This window comes from Spodoptera frugiperda, chromosome 23, assembly GCF_023101765.2.
Source record: "Spodoptera frugiperda isolate SF20-4 chromosome 23, AGI-APGP_CSIRO_Sfru_2.0, whole genome shotgun sequence".
Lineage (NCBI taxonomy): Eukaryota > Metazoa > Arthropoda > Insecta > Lepidoptera > Noctuidae > Spodoptera > Spodoptera frugiperda.
The window spans coordinates 564,972-581,779 of NC_064234.1; the positions used below are offsets into that span (position 1 = coordinate 564,972).

Here is a 16,808-nt window from a genome sequence, read left to right on the forward strand (position 1 = left end):
TGCTTTGATAGGCGCAAAAATATGGAATAGAAAAAACTAGGGGAAATGTCATTCAACATAATTACTTCTATGTGTATTCCGTGCACTAAAACAAATATCCTTAAACAAAAGAAATAATTTAAAAGTTTTACACAAATATGCATAACGTTATTTAATAATAACGTTATGCATATTATAACATTATGAAATATAAAGTCTATTTACTATTACAATCGATTGATATTTGAAAATCGACTAAAAGTTTTTTTAATCATGCAACATTGATCGGGTGTAGCCCTACTTGGTACATCTCTAGTCTAGAACTGTCAAATTGACTTTGACATTGACGGACCACTTTAGAGGTTGTTTGCTTCTGGTAGCATCTTTCGTTCAATTTATTAAAAGTTTTCAAAAAATCGATATGGAAGCTAAAACGGAAGAAAAGCCTGCTGCTGAAAAAACTATATTTGACGCTATAGCTCAAAATGATTTAGTAGAATTCAAGAATATTTTGGCTCAACACAAAGGACCCGTCGATTTCTTTGACGAAAATGGTATGACTGCCCTGCAACACGCCGCTTATAAGGGCAACAAGGATATGGTTCAATTGTTACTCGACAGGGTACGTAGCTTTCACTGACAATTTTGGCGCACGTTAATTGTTTTGTTACCAATATTAATTTGTCAATTGGTTTTTCCAGGGAGCCGATGTTAATTCTGGAAAGCATGAGTACAACTACACGGCTCTGCACTTCGGCGCCCTGTCTGGTAGCTCCGAGGTCTGTAAGCTGCTCCTGGACGCGGGCGCGAAATCGACCGCCACTAACTCTGTTGGGCGCACTGCCTCGCAGATGGCTGCGTTTGTCGGCAACCACCACACTGTCGCGACCATCAACAACTACGTGCCGCGCACCGAGGTTGCCTACTTCACTTCTTTACAAGGACAGCAGACAGAACCTTACCTACCTGCCTCCTTAGTTGACCCCCTTCATAAGTTTGTGCTTGGTGTAAACATCCACCCAGTGCGACTGGCACTCAACCTACAACACATACCTACCTTACTAGACAATGCTGATAAAGTTATTAAAACACTGGAGCTGTTGTGCAAGAAGGAGATGACAAGAGGAGGTGATACTAATGAAGTGATGGCATTTAAATATCATTACTTGGCCTATGTACTTAGAGAAATTCATAATATTAGGGATAAGAAGCCAAACGCTGACAAGGAGGAGAAGAAACATGATGTGGTTGAAGTGTTCTCTAAGAAACTGTTGAAACCCGGCAAGGATGGAGTGTCCTTGGACTTAATGGACACATTCCTGAAAGATTGTGTGAGAGAGTTTCCTTTTAGAGAATGCACAACATTCCACCAGATGGTCAGTTCCCTGACGAGTAAAGACCCTCCACCCGCTCTGTCTGTGATCAACTGCACCATCAATGGCCAGAGAGGGTTTGTGGATGCCATTCCATACTGTAGCACTTGTGGGGAGGAGAAGCCAGCCAAGAAGTGTTCCAAGTGTAAATCTGTGCAGTATTGTGACAGGGAGTGCCAGCGCTTGCACTGGTTCGTGCACAAGAAGGCTTGTAACAGAGAGTCCAGTGTTCCTGCACCCACCACCAATGCTAAAGTCAACATTGACGCTAATGAATTGAGTTCCGAGCTTCAAAACCTAGTCGCAGGATAGGAGTAACATTCACCATGGTGATTGGTGTCTAAATATATAAGGATAAAACAATTCCACTTTAACTATCTGGATGTATTTTCTTGTAATGTAGTTTTTATAGTTTATCTGAGACACAAAATAAGTAATGTTCTTCTAATTCAATGGAAGTGCAATATTTTTGTATCAATCACAAATTAATGTTATTACTTTTGCTATGGCAAACAATTTTAAGATGCTGTTATTGGTTAAAACTTTGCTAGATGCATTTGTTGTACATAATGTGTTGTAACTTCTTCAGTGTGTATGTAATCTGTAAATTCAATATATCAAAATTATAAATTGCAGCTCTTTCATTTTACCCATATCACCAATTTAATTATGATAGTGCAGGGAATGTGTGATTAATGCAAATTCTTGGATTGCAACAGAGATAATGCAATAATTATGATTAAATTACAGATATAAATGCCAATATAGTGATGTGGCATGCCAGTAACATTAAAATCAATATTTTGAAGGATATAATGAGTATTAGGTAAATTGCCAGCTGTTTTAATCAATTTGAGCTCATGCACGCTCGCAACAACTTGTTAACCGAGTGTCTTATTAGTTCTTCCCCTGTCCAATAGATGGCGTTGCTGTACTCTAACTAAAAATTCTTTGATTTGCAATTTTGTTTTAGGGATATTTGTTTTAAATATATGGTGTAAATTAATTACGATAGGTATTAAGTCACAATAGCGGGTATAATTATTTTTATTTTGTGGTAGTGACATTTTTAATTACGTTTCTAGTTAAATATGTAAAATACCTCATTGTCCTAATTTTAATAAGTTGCGGACACGATATTGAGTTGTTTGGTTCGTTATAATTTTCAATATCTAGTTCAGAATTATATATTTTAGCATATACCTATTTAGAATAGATGTATACCGATTTCTTGCCCTTGCTCTTGGGCAGTAGAGCTCTTATAATCCTGAACCTATTACATTGCGGTCTACTATTCGCTTGCACCTTCTTATTTAGAGAAGGCCCGTAGTCCATAGTCCAGTGGTAGACTGTAACTTCTCTAAATAGCTCTAAAACAAATAATTTCACATACACATCGCATCCACATCCAGAACAATCATAATTTGTGAGAGTTACTTAATATTTTTTATTTTAATGTCCGTCTTCTAGATTATTTTAAGAGTCGTACTTTTCATTTTCTTACGGAAACAAATACTTTCGAAGATATCTTAATATGACGACGTCATCACTTTGTCGACATCAAACGTCACCTCTAGGTACGTTTTATACGTAGATATGACGTATTTGCTCCCATTCAACTTTGATTTGTTTTATCTAACATATTTTTTCTTATACGACTATTTGTATGTAACCTTTTTATTCCGACATGACAATATTTATCTTAAGCTATCAGTGCGTTCTTCCTCCTGTGTATTTTTTATTACCTAGGTAACTGACGGACTAAATAGATTTTTAATTTTCATACTCCGTCTTCATCCCTAATGTACCGTGTGAGAATCGAACACGTTGCACAGCAACCGGTTGCCCAGTCACTGCACAATTACATTCATTAACTAAGTAGTTACACAATTAAACACATAAATTAGTAAAATGAGGCAAGTAGGTATACTGCGTTGTTGTTCTAATTACTAAGCTGTTCTAGATTTAGGTTTAATAAACCGTTTTACCTAATTTTCATTTCGTCGTGGTACTTGCAGTGACCGCACCAGCAAGTCTATCTAGTGTAAGTACTTAAACTACTTCTTTGTCTTCCCTTATACGTTACTTATTATACTTTTTGGTCTATCTACTTATTCCTGTTAAATATCCTTTACTTTTTATTTATTCTAAATTAAAACCTACATGGTTAGGGAGTTTTTTATTCGGTCTTTAAGTAAATGCAGACTACAGTAAATGAGAATGTAGAATAAATGTAGTAGAAGAGATTGTAGTCGTGTACATGTATAATTTTTTATGGCCTAAGCCGGTAAACGAGCAGACGTATCACATGATGGTAAGCAATCGGCACCGCCTATAGACACTCGAAACATCAGAGGTGTTACATGTGCGTTGCCAGTCTTTTGGGGTTTAGAATTTGAGGATTGGGGTTATTGCCGAGGGTGGTATTTGGGCGTCTGGTAACCTCACGCGAAACATAACGCAAACTTTAACTTAACTTATACTTTTAGGTACTCAAAACCCTACATAATATACTTACGAAATAATAGGTGATATTAAATTGACTTTTGGTACTTTTTTTGAGGGGGGAAATCTCTCCAATGACTTCTTTAGCTTTGGGCGAGGCGAGAGGGAGTGTCAGACTCTTACTGACTAAACACCACCCCGTTCCTACTCCTGCTTTTCGAGCCGGAGCCTCGGTAAATCTGCTAGGTAGTCCGTAGCTCCGAGAACATTTGGTACTAAATTGTATTATTTGTCTGTTTATTACACTGTTAGTCTGTTAGTTGATTAATTGAATTGTAAACCCAAAAATAATTTAGAAGCTGCATAAAAATTACAAAATGCAGTTCTGTAGTAGACGTAGCAAGAAATAATGAACGTTTGTAATTTGTAATAATATATTTAGATTATTTTCACTGATTTCAGTGTAGGATAGGTATAGGCCGATTAAGATAGGCAAGTGGGTGGGTAAATTTGTTCATATTGGTAAGAAATGAAAATTCAAAATTAAATCATATAAAAAAATATATTGTAGTTGCTTAATTGTTGACTGTTATTATTTACATTATTTACAATAGTTACATAAATGATAGATACTTATAACACTTGTCTCTTATTATAAATCAAGTCGACATTTTGTTTCAACCGCCCAAGTAAGTACAAGTATAGCTGAAGGCTTTCCTATAGTTTATATATTTATTCCTTCTATAACTTGCTTTTTCTTCCTTCTATTTACTTATCTATTTGACTTACAGCAGTTTAGAAAAATAATACATATGAGAGAATTCATATATAATTAGTTAACAAGTTTACAAATACTTTTAAGTAGGTTTACTTGTGTAGTAGGTCTATTAAACTTTATTCCTGAAGGAATAGACAGAAGTGCACCTGCACATGACATACATAGAGATTGTGTACATAAGTAATTACTGCTAGCCTATTCTGTAACTATCAATTCGAATTTTCTAAGTCAAATTTTCGCCCGTCATTGGTCGAGATTCTTCTCAAAACCAAATGTCAAGGTGGACCGCGATGGAGTTCACTTCAGTCTTTCGAATTAAAAGTTACCTACAGAGTAGCCTCTGTATCGTCATTGAAATGTGCTAGGTTCAACCATTGGCTATATTAACATATTGACTACTTAATTAAAATATTTTAAAGTTTAGCATTTATACAAACTTAAGGCACTGCTATCACAATACAATAATTACTTATCATAACGAGGTAGGCATATAAATTTTATTCATTAAACATAAAATAAAACTATGTTTCTATAATATATTTACATTAATTTATATGGTAAGTAGGTATTGCGAGTATCCCTGTCGCGTTAACATTTTATTTCAATTTTAATTTAAGTACTTATCAAGTTACATGGCGCAAAGTTACATAAGTACAAGGTGTACCAGCCGTTCGCGAAGGAACAAACAAAATATTTGTCAACTCTTTAACTTCTCCAGTAGACATGTGTAAATATGAAATCAGCCTTCACCGAGTAGAGCGCTAATCGTGAAGCTTTTTACCCGTCTGCAGGGCGCCGGCGCGGCAGGGGGCGAAGGCGCCGGCGGTAAGGGCGGCGGCAGTGCGGGACCCCACGAGAAACCGCTAGTCAAAGGACTGCTGGGCCAGAGACCTAGGGGCATCGGCATGTGTAGTGGTCCTAGGTAAGGTAACTCTGGAGGGTAGAACGCGGCTGGGGGCGGAGTAATGTTCTCTGGAGGTGTGACGAGCGGAGCAGGAGATTCCACTAGCGGCGGCGACCTCGGGGACGAGGAGCGCAAGCTGCCCTCCTCGGAGCACGAGGACGCGGCGTCAGAACAAGGTCTCTTGGCGTCCGTGGGCTCCGTGCTAGGCTCCGAGTTACCTTCGCTGCCAGAGTCTGGGTTCTTTCTCTTGCATTTAGACTGGCCACACGCTCTGAAGCCTTTAGCGAACGGGTTGTTGTCGATTTTCAATTTTGTTATGCGATCATTCTGTGAACAAACAAAAAAAACTGTTAGTGATCTGGTTCGTAAATAAGTAGATCAAATTGACTAGAAAAGTTAAAATTGCATTTTTTATTCGTGTCGTTGTGACTGGGAGGAGCGCAAGTTATCTGTTCGTATCAAAATTTCGTGGTTGACATGTCACACGGAAATCTCCTTATCTCATTTGGAGAATGCCATTTAAACATCCGTTTCCGCATACATCCCGGCGGCGCTAATAGCTCGTAAGGGATAATTGTTGCACATGTGGCGTGGCCCTGGCGACAAGCCAATTAGCATGGCATGTTCGCGTGTCGCCGCGACGTCGCCCGCCCGTCGCGCGGCTGTTACGGCCGAACTGCTTCAGTAGGCGCCTGCGCATGTTGCACTAGCGGAAAGCACACCAACACACTACCGTCTACCGTAATGTGATATTTGATACAAGGACCGATGCGCTCTACATAAGTGAAGATGACAGTTACAACTTCATAATATTGAACTATCGCGACGTTTCCTAATTGAACAGGACCTTCGAAATTCTACATGATTTTTTTCGCGTCTCGCCTGAAAATGTGTTTGCAATCGAAAGGCAAAATTATCTGGCGAAATCCTGAACGCAAATAGTGAGGTTGAGATACGCGGAGTCACTTGTAGCGATTGTTTACTCGGCGTGATAAGGCGGCGCCGGCGGGAGCCGTGCTAGCTGCACCACTAGATAACCGCCACCCCTCCGAAACATCGGAGAGTGCTAAAAGCCTGTTATTAGCGGAGCAAAGTGCACTTTTTAAGTCGGCCGGTTAGCAAGACGTGATGCTTGAGTGTAGTCAGGCGCCGCCCCCGGTCCGCCCTGTCGCCCGTGACGTCACCACACAAACTTGCCGTCGGTTTTACTTTTTGCGTGACTATTTCACATATTGGCGACTGTCGCCAGTTTTTTAGATCTGTGTAATTAGGGTCTGAGTAAATTTGCTTTATTTATCTAGCTGATAGACCCATAATTTATCGGGTGGACCTGCAAACATGCGATGACAGCCCGGAGCGACGATGGTGCGGCCGACCATAACGGCATTGTGTTGTTGTAATTGAACTGGTGTGCCACCTAGTTACGCTCTCGAATAAAGGGGCGGCAATTCTAAAAACGATTTGTAATTCGCTGATAATTCGCAACAATGGTGTAGCCGTCGAGCGGTCGCCTGTCGGAGGATAATGTGCAATGATACACCGCCGGCCATTGTCGGCGACAGGGTCCCGTTAGCCGGACAATTGTCGGATAATCCTACAAAGCTTCCGATGAAATGGACGCGAGAAAACTTTCGCGCCTCGTTGCAGTCAACATGAAGGACGCCGCGGGGCAAAGAAAGCCGCTGGTTAATTACGACGAGGGATTATGCAAGGGATGGCCACGCTGCAATGAACGCGAAAGCCAGTAGTTAGTTTGGGATAACAAACAGCGGGGGGCTGTGTCCCGGTACTTTATAAGAGCCCTGGGCCAGGTTTAATAAATGGAATTAACGTGTAGGTACCGCAACTTTATTGCCGAGGCAGATGCGAAGGTAGGCGCTTTGAAGTGCAGAGCTAAGTTAGTCACGCAATGCGCATTCTGTCTGGAAGCTCAGTGAATGTAATCTAATCCAATCGTGTGACTTCATGCACAATGGGCCGTTTTGTAAATATTGTCGTCTCTATTGTTTCTCTAATTGTGGTATGATAACGCGCGCTGTTGAGTTTTACCGCTTCGGTTTATTGTGCAGCTTCTTCAGAACCTAACTGTAGTGTAGTTGATACGCTTCCAAGAGTCACGGAACCGTTCACAATGCTTCACAAACGCCGCTCGAACAAAAACGTTAAATTAGTCGTATTGTTTCGTTAAGAGTCCTTACACAATGGCCGCCCGTTGCAATCTTATTTTTTGTCGATGTAACTGGCACCAACTTATGTTCGATTTTCGTAAAAGCGTTGGCGCCTAGTGCAACGAGAAAAAAAATGCCGACTTGTGTCCGTATGTGCGAATCGTGGTGTTTCGGGGAACCGTAGTACGTATTCTTGGAATCGGAGAGGTGTGATAGTATCACGGGAGGAGATTCCCTTAATATCTTGTTGATAGTATCTATCAGGAAGTTGGTAGTATATTTTACTACGAGAATATTAAGAAAACAGTTACATTCGATAGAATAATTGATTTCTCATTACAACGACCTGATCGATCTATTCATGTTACTATCCTACAACCTGATGAAGTAGTCTACATAAGAATACACATACAAAATTATAGTACAAACCTGATAAGCGGTGACAGCAATGAACTCCGTCTCGGGGAAGGAGAAGGAGGCGTGGGGAGCACCCCAGGCGAGGGCGGCAGCATCACGCGCGCGCACCACCAGGACCCGGGGACGGTACTTGTGCATGGACGTCAATACCATCTGCAAAGAAGGAAGAATATTAACTGATGTTCATATTAATCATCTTAAGGTAGATAATAACATATTATTGTTTTGCTGACAATGTGCAAGTCGCTACCTACAAAGTCAAAGGCAAATCAAAATAAATACTTTTAAAATGTCAACATATAAATATGGATGCATACGAATCATACATCATATGAACTTATCGTGAAATGTAGACTAAAATTTTACTTTATTTTAATGCAAGAATTGACGATCATTGATTGATTACGTTTAATTTAGATTTGGTTTAAACTTTTAATTTAAAGTTTAAATGTGCCAAAGGTCGTTTAGTAAAACAGTTAAATTTGTTAAAGTACATAAGATTAGAAAGTATCTGGTTAAATACATTATTAGTGAAGAATTTTTCGTTTGAAGGCAATGGGAAATCATGAATTTAAATCGTATAATGCCGAAATCATTACTTGCCCAACCATTAACATGTTCGCTTTAGAATGATTGGATATGAGCCCGCTCTAGTTATTACATACATGTATTTTTTGTATTTGCATTTAACAACATGACGCAATTTCGATTATAAGCATCGATATTTTATTAATCCTATTTCAATAACATCCTATGATAGTAATTTTCATAATTGTTGTACGTAGTGTAGGTTTCTCTTTAAGAAGGCTACGGTACTCGAAAATACCACTCAAGAAATATAAAAGTAGACAAAAATACCTCAAAAATGACACACCTCCCAGTAAAGCAGACTTGCTAAAACATTAAAAACTAATCTCATTTTTCTTAGGACAAACATGGGACGGTCTAACTGTGACTGGCGACACGATTGTCGCGTCGCGTCGTGTCGCGTCTTGGGTCGCCCCTGTGTAAAGCATCTTATCTGCCACTTGACGCGAATACCGCTACCTGGGCATTGCGCGGGCGCCGACTGCAACCACTTCAAACATAGAAGGGTTTCTTTACTATTGTCTAAAGATTTTTTTAAAGATTAATTTGCTTCAAGTGGTTTGAAGTAGAAGTCTGATTCAGTTAAACAGTTGCCACTTATTATTGGCTTGTTTTTTTTTCAGTTATGAGGGACAATGCTGGAAAATGAAAGTTTATTACTTTTACAAGTGCTTTGTCATTAAATAAGTATCTATTGTAGCGGTTTTATTGTTTTGTATATTGAAATTGCATGAAGTCTTTTTGTGTTTCGAATTTGCAATCGAGTAATTTACGTTAGCGAAATATTGTTATATTAACTTTTCATTACGATAGCCGCTACTTAGTCATTATAGCTTACCTGTATTTATTTAAGACCTAGAAACCTTCTTAAAAGTAATAGGTAACCTCTGTACAATTACAAATCTACGTGTTATGCTGAAACATATCTCTATGCTACAAGAACATACATGACTATAGGTACGTGAAGTATGTTTCATTAAATTAAAATTAAATAGTAAAAGCCTTGATGAGAGACCCTATTTGTTATATTCCCACAATGTCACAAGTCCGAACCGACTGACAGACAGACAGACAAAGAGCTCGCCGCGTTCGGAAGCTCGTCGATCATAGTGACGTGTGTTCAATCAAAAAGATACAGCCTTCAGATTGCAGCGAAGCCTTCAATTCGTAGTTTTTTGCGACTATTCCGAGGGAATGCGATCATGGGAGGTGATAGGATATTGATTAAGGCGATAAAGTGTTGCGTTAACACTGTTTAAGGCTTTAATACGTTAGTTGTTCTTTGATCCGGATCTCGCAACAAAAACAGCGGTTAAGACCGCCTTTGTAGACACACTTAATTTGCGATGATAAATTGTAGTTTCTATTAGGTATGCAATAGAAGCTATCTAGTATACTTTCTGAAGTTATAAGACAAAATGATGTGGTTTAAATACCGATTTATAGAAAACTACATGTGATTTTAAAGACCACCTTGAAACAGCTAGTTACAAAACTAAACATAATCAATAATCAATGATCGCTACAATATTTTTCGAATAAAAAATGGCGAATAAGCCACACGCAGTTGTGTGTATAGTATGAGTAATAAACTAGTGATTATATCTAGCTATGGGCGGCACTAAGAACTTTATTACACACGAATAAACATTTTAAATAAAGCCCGCGGCAACAAGACGGATAAACATCGTCTATAAATTATTGAATTCAAGTACCTAAGATATCATTTTGGTGAACGGTACATTTTGATGAATTAAATAAAACGTTTATGGTAAGGTTTCAATTAAACTCAATGATTGTTTAGTCTGCAGTAATCGCTAGATTTTTCTAATAAAATCAACTTGCGCTCGTATCTACCCGTGTTGCCGAAGAAAGTCACGTCCTATCTTTTACTATCTGAACTACTTTTTACTCTGATTGGTCGGTTCATTAGTGTTGGCCAATCAGAGCATTGAACGCGCTTCCGTTTCGATTTCGCCCCACGTAAAGCAAACTAGTACTAAGGGTATAAGCCTCACTCAAATTATAATTTGAGTTTGTAGATATGCGCCACTTTAATGTAAACAAAATTAACACAATCACAACACAGGAAAGCTAGGTAAGGTAGGTAAGGTACCCTTAAAAAAAGCGCAAAGGATTATTTCACAAACATCGTTAATAACACAACTTGTGAGGCACATTCAATAGAAAACCAGTCGGGAATGAAACTGAGGCCAAAGTAACATCATCTTTATCTCAAATCTAACAGGAACACGTGTCTATCAGTAATTAGTGGCATAATACAACATAGACCGCGACACGTTGGAGATAAGGGTAGGTTCCACCCGGGATTCAAACCCCGACCTTCCGCGTCGCTAACCCGATCCCTTGTCCTGATAAAGTTAATGCGCCACATTTTGACGTATACGAGTTTTTGTTAAAAACTATGTTTGATACAATGCCACCATGGAATATTTCAGAAAAGTAGATGACTACACCCATAGTCATTTTCAAAATATTTTTGAAGGCTTTATACATATAAGTTAGTCAAAATTAATTCGTTTTGTAACATCTACGATAACTTACATTTAAATAAACTATCGAATTTTTTTATACTGTTTAGCTAATATTTCAATATGAAACTTGGATAAGTAATACCATAAATGGATATTTATTGTACGGAAATATTAATTATGATATATTCATTTAAATTATATTGTAAATGTCAAATACTAAGATATTTCTCTTAAACTATTAGTAGTATTCAGTATTTTTGAGAAGAAGACCTACGCGGGGTCTATAAATCTTTAACATTTAACGTAGACTACAAATATCTCCCAAGTTAATTACCTTATTACCCCCAATTTTACCTCTGGTTCGAGTGGTTCCTAGAACTAATAACTATTCCTAATTACGTGAGAATAATCTCCGGCTAATCCGTAACCTTTAACAACGTCAGTAATGAGCACGTTTAGAAATCGGCTTCTAATCCTTCCACACTGACTTTTTTAAAGAGACTCTTTCACACGGCGACCGTCTGAAGTTTTCGCTAAAAAACAAACGACAAAGGGTGAGGACACAATGCATAATGGAGGCTGCTTTTATCACAGGTGGTAAGTCCTCAAGTGCACAGTACACGAGGATATTTTCCACGCGAATTGACTCGCCCCTGGTCTCAGTAGCTACAGCATTGTTAGGCTGGGTGTACAAAGACGCCGCTCCTCTCTCCCGCGATCCCGATACCTCGGTGCATCATACCGGTGCACTCATGCGCACCCGCCTACAGTTTTTGCCGTCCCTGCCCGTCATAATAATGTGTGTTATGATGCTTTGTGACTGATAACCATGAACGATGTTTGTTTTGATACACAACCAGCCTTTATGTAGGTGGGTCAGGTTAATTGAAATGTTTCGAGGATGCCTTTTTTACCTATTTTCTCATTACATTCTTTTAGATCTTTTGGAATTATGAAGTATTATACGTTTTATGGCTATAATATTTAAAGAGTTGAACATGAAACACGCATCTAGAGCTGCAGTCGTAAAATATTCCGAGGCAGTTTCTACAAACAGTGAGTGCAAACATTGTATAAATGATAAAACCTAGGGCGAAGCGTCACGGTCGTCATTAATCGAGGCGTCAACCGCTCTGTCCAAACACACCGCCCGGATAAAGGGATACAGTTAGTTGCCGCTACAAAGCCGCCATACAATGCCTTTCAGCGTATTTGTTCAAGTGACGAAATGCTTATAGACGTCTTTGTACGCAGGCTCCCGCGGCGCGTATGAACTCCCGCTCGTAAACCCCACACTCACCTTTACATCGACGCCTTAAGACTTAAATTGGAATGAGAAATCGCACAGAGCTATCTTTTTTACGTCATCGCAAAACGGGTTGTTTGCATTCGAATCTTATTTCAACAAACATAAGGCTCAATATAGTTTTTATTGAACTTTTTATGGGAAGTGGTTGGCGTGGTTGCGCGAGAGGCGTTTCCTTTCAAAAAGGCGATATATGAGGCAGAGTCACGAGCGCGGGAATGTGCGGCGAAGGCTGTACTTAACTGTATTCAATATTGAAACTTTTTGTTACAATAGACAGAATGTTTGCTGTTTGCGCCATACTTTTATTAGTTTGAACAACTTTTTGTTTATTGACTTTCAATTAATGCTTACAATTGCTTTGTGAAATTGATTTTGTGTGAGGTCGCCGGTCGCCGGTCGCGCGATTATTGTCTGATAGGTATTACGTGCACTTAGACATGGAACAAGTTCTTTTCAGACCACAAATATGTGCTTATTGTGAACAAACGTAATCGATTTATTTCTTTGTTTAGTCTACAAAGGAAAGTGACTAACCTGGTTACGGACGCAGTATTTCAAAACAATAGTATCTTAGGTAATTAGGTACTTCCCACATTCCCGAATGCCGATGTTGCAAATCATCAGCCTTATTATCTAGAGGGTGACTGGTGACCGATGATGTCACTTTACTGATAACGTTATCATGGTGTTAACTGCCCGACTACTGACAAATTGCGCCCTCTGTCTCTTTTGCACTTCAAGCACGTAGAATTTATGTGCCATTCTTGTTAACGAACTTGGTCATAACTTTTCGATAAGAGAATATTTTACTAACACATTATTGGAACAAAACCATGCTGGGGTGAATCATTGTTGGTTGAAAAGTAAGAATAATAAATAACATTAACAGAACAGAATCAGGCGTTACTATACAGAAATCCGTGCTATAATAAAAAATATTTGGTTTTGATTCTGCTACGAAGAACGGTACGCCTCGTAGCGGAATTAAAGTGGACGTTTTCCTGTAGTAGGGTACTAATTTAGATTAAGTGATATTGAAATTAATATTAAGACTGAATTCAATATTCAGACTATGTAAACTATGAAATTGATTAATGCTTAAACCATCTCCATTTGAGAAGAGACTTTGGTCAGCAGTGGCCACTTATAGGCTGACATGAATCTATGAAGGCATAAAACTTAATGCGTGTAGCATTAAGTTTCATGATTTTTAAAAGGAAATCACTCTGCCGTCTACATAAAATAAGTACCTACACTCCATTAATTTTATTTCCACATTCACGAAAACTGCAATATGAAACCTTAAATAGTAATAATGACTGCGCAATCAGTAGAAATACCGATTGCCACATAACTAATAACTGCACTAGGTCTATATGTTACGGCAACTCAGTAAAACTAGTGAACCAATTTAAATTATAACGTTCACGACGACACGAACGCTGCAGTGTTGCCACATTAACTACTTCTTTGACAAATTACTTCGAAGTACTGTTGTAAGGCAATTATTATGTAGGAAAGTCATGTTTGCCTACAATACAATGGATAATTGATTACTCTAGTTATTGATTTCCCACGATTACTAAGCTATCATTAGGAATAAACAGTTTTTTGTAACTGGCAATAAAATATATTGTTGCCCTCACGATCTGAGATATTTATTGTTTGAGCTAATTTACTTGTGTTATCTTTTATTATATTGACATTTTACAAGTTTGTTTATTTATTAGTGTTTTTATGATATTACATAGGTTTTATACTTGTCTATTTATTGAATGTTTCCTAGCACAGGCATGGTGAACCATTATTAGCACGCGTACCATTGATGATATGCAGCACATTATTTAGGTACGTTACTAATCACAAAATCTGTCCTATGCCTGGCGCTATTTTCAGATATGAATAACATTGAAGATTCAGAGGTAAACAAATGTTCAAGTTTCAAGTTCAATATTAATTTTACTTAACGAACTATCAAAAAAATTTAATATTGCATAAAATAATTATTTATGTATAAAAAGGGTAATTATATTATTCAAAGATACTTACATGTCCTTGTGCGTCCATAGTATTATTAGTCAGTTTTAATTTGCTGAAGGACACTGGGTTTGCGGTCCAGTGGTGGCCGGGCGCTGGAGAATCAGGATGCAGCATCAGACGCCTGGGTGACTGAGGTTCAGCGCCACCGGCGGCTGCCCAAGCCCCGCCCGCCCAGCGCCAGCGCCGCCGCCCCACGAGGGACAGTTCCAGCAGCACGCAGTACTCCTCGCGAGGGTCCAGCCCTGCCAGCGAGATGCGCAGCGATGGGAACATGCGTCTGGAATAGGAAGGTAAGTTTAGAACAAGTGCAAAGGATGTGTGAGTAAGATAGTGAAATAAGTTAGTCAGCACAAAAATGTATTGGTTTATTTTAAATGATAGTGATTGTCAGTATTTTCGATCTGATTCAATAACTTAATAACCGACGGACTTAGGTAGGTATCATATTATGTATACAGTACAAATGATAGGTAGATTTTGAAATGCAGAAAGACGGTATATTTTACAGACAAATTAGATATTTATAAACAGGATAAGATTTAAATTAAAAGTCCAAGCTCTATCGATATGTCATGCTCTACATGAAGCTTAATGATAGCAATTGGCATGAATAAGTAATGCGCGTAATTAAGCCTTTCGCAATAAGCAATTATTATACCCTGACAAATTGATAGGAAAATATATTTCTACCGTATAAGATAAATAATGAAGTACCCTTATCTGCTTTTTTTAAAATTGTAAATTGCATTATTGCTTGGGTAAGAATATTAAAATATAGAAGATTTAATTACGATTAAGTTATTGCAAATAATATGATACTATTTAATATTCTGAAATAATTAAACCAATTTTAAAAGGATTTAACGGATTCGCTTGACCATCACCATTAGGACCATAATTCAACGACGAACTTCCAGTAGCACTCATGCGCATTCCTTCCCAATGTTATCAGAGGTTTATAAAACTGTGATAGGGGTAAATGTGTTACCAACGAGGCCTTTTGGCACCCGTTTGTTTCGACCATAAAGAGTGTCATAAAGGCTGATATGTGTGGCGCCGGCTTTATCGGCGATCGCCGTGGTCGGTCCTTCGATCCGAACTCCCCGATGTAATTATACGAAACTATTTATGCCTACCGCGGCGGTCGCAGGTCCCTAATCTGTGGACAGATGTGTTCGGAATAATGGCTGGTTAATTTAGATGGAAGTGTAAATTCACCTTGAATAGATTCTTCTCCGGAATGAATGTGTCGTTTATTGGTTACTGAATAAGTGTCCGTAATGAGTAAAGTTAGATAGGTGCTGTAACCTGTTGTGTGGAAATTGTTGTCAATGGTCGATACAGCTATACAAGCCAGCATTTTTAAAATTTTAAAAGTTTTAAAACTTCAAACTTCCTTCGTTTAGTTTTCATTACAAAAGTCGGTGTTGATACTATACTCAAATGCTTGTACAAAACCCAACATAAGTAATTCCAAATTGATTATATGTTCGAGCCTTGCTGACACATATTCAGATGATCGTCAAACTTTGGGCACTTATTAATTTGTTTCAGTCAAGCTATAATATTCTTCTATTGACGTAAGTATAAGTACCTTTACTGAACAATACAGACACAACAAGAAACCTGTCCGATTCGCGTATCACGTAGGCACGCCATCAGTCATAACAGCTGTTATCAGAGCGGGCGGCGACGGGGGCGCAGCGCCGGCCACTAATGCAAGGCCGAGATAACGTGCCGACACAAGCTCAATTAACAACAAACTAAATTAGCCTCCATTTAAACTTTACGATCGCCGCTACCGCCTTACGTGAGCTGTACCGACAGGACAACAGGTACTTCGACTGTTAAACCATTTTATAAACTAATTTTCTATGGGAACTAATCGAATTGATCAATAGGTAATAGTTAAGTCATTAATTTTAAACAATTCAATATGTGTGTAGGTGTATGAAACCAGTGCCAAGACGTAGCTATTTCATTTGTGATTTTTGTGGCTTTGAATGGAAATTTTAATATTTAAAGTTCATGTTCTAGTAGGCAGGCACACTCCACATATGAAAAACATAGTAGAGTATATTATATTGTCATAAAATATATTCTTTATTCCGTCACTATTGCGACAATATAACGACTCAATGTCAAGTTTATGTATAAAAATGTAAGCTAAACGTTGTTTAATGTTCGGTTTCCGCCCAACGAACATAATGTAGACATACATATAATATCTAAGCTTGACATATAAACATGTATCATTATAAACTTATAATAAGTTTGGAACAACGTAAATTTTACATATAATGTGCCTCGGA

The 16,808-nt window shown here is 38.3% G+C and overlaps 3 protein-coding genes across 3 annotated transcripts in view; 1 reads left to right on the plus strand and 2 right to left on the minus strand.

The window, feature by feature from the left end:
- Positions 1–16,808, minus strand: part of LOC118266881 (caspase-8) — a 404,424-nt gene that overhangs the window by 227,151 nt on the left and 160,465 nt on the right. The window lies entirely within an intron of this gene.
- LOC126912202 (ankyrin repeat and MYND domain-containing protein 2) lies at positions 307–1,982 on the plus strand. The gene is made up of 2 exons (XM_050703232.1): positions 307–601; positions 681–1,982. Exons 1-2 carry the CDS (start codon positions 401–403, stop codon positions 1,662–1,664), a joined length of 1,185 nt encoding a protein of 394 aa, XP_050559189.1. The 5' UTR covers positions 307–400; the 3' UTR covers positions 1,665–1,982.
- Positions 4,341–16,808, minus strand: part of LOC126912203 (T-box transcription factor TBX6-like) — a 33,994-nt gene continuing 21,526 nt past the window's right edge. The window contains exons 3-5 of the mRNA XM_050703233.1: positions 14,506–14,773; positions 8,077–8,217; positions 4,341–5,806 (exon numbers count right to left, since the gene is read on the minus strand). Of these exons, the coding sequence (XP_050559190.1) occupies positions 5,315–5,806; positions 8,077–8,217; positions 14,506–14,773 (901 nt within the window). The 3' untranslated portion in view covers positions 4,341–5,314. The remainder of the gene's footprint in view (positions 5,807–8,076; positions 8,218–14,505; positions 14,774–16,808) is intronic.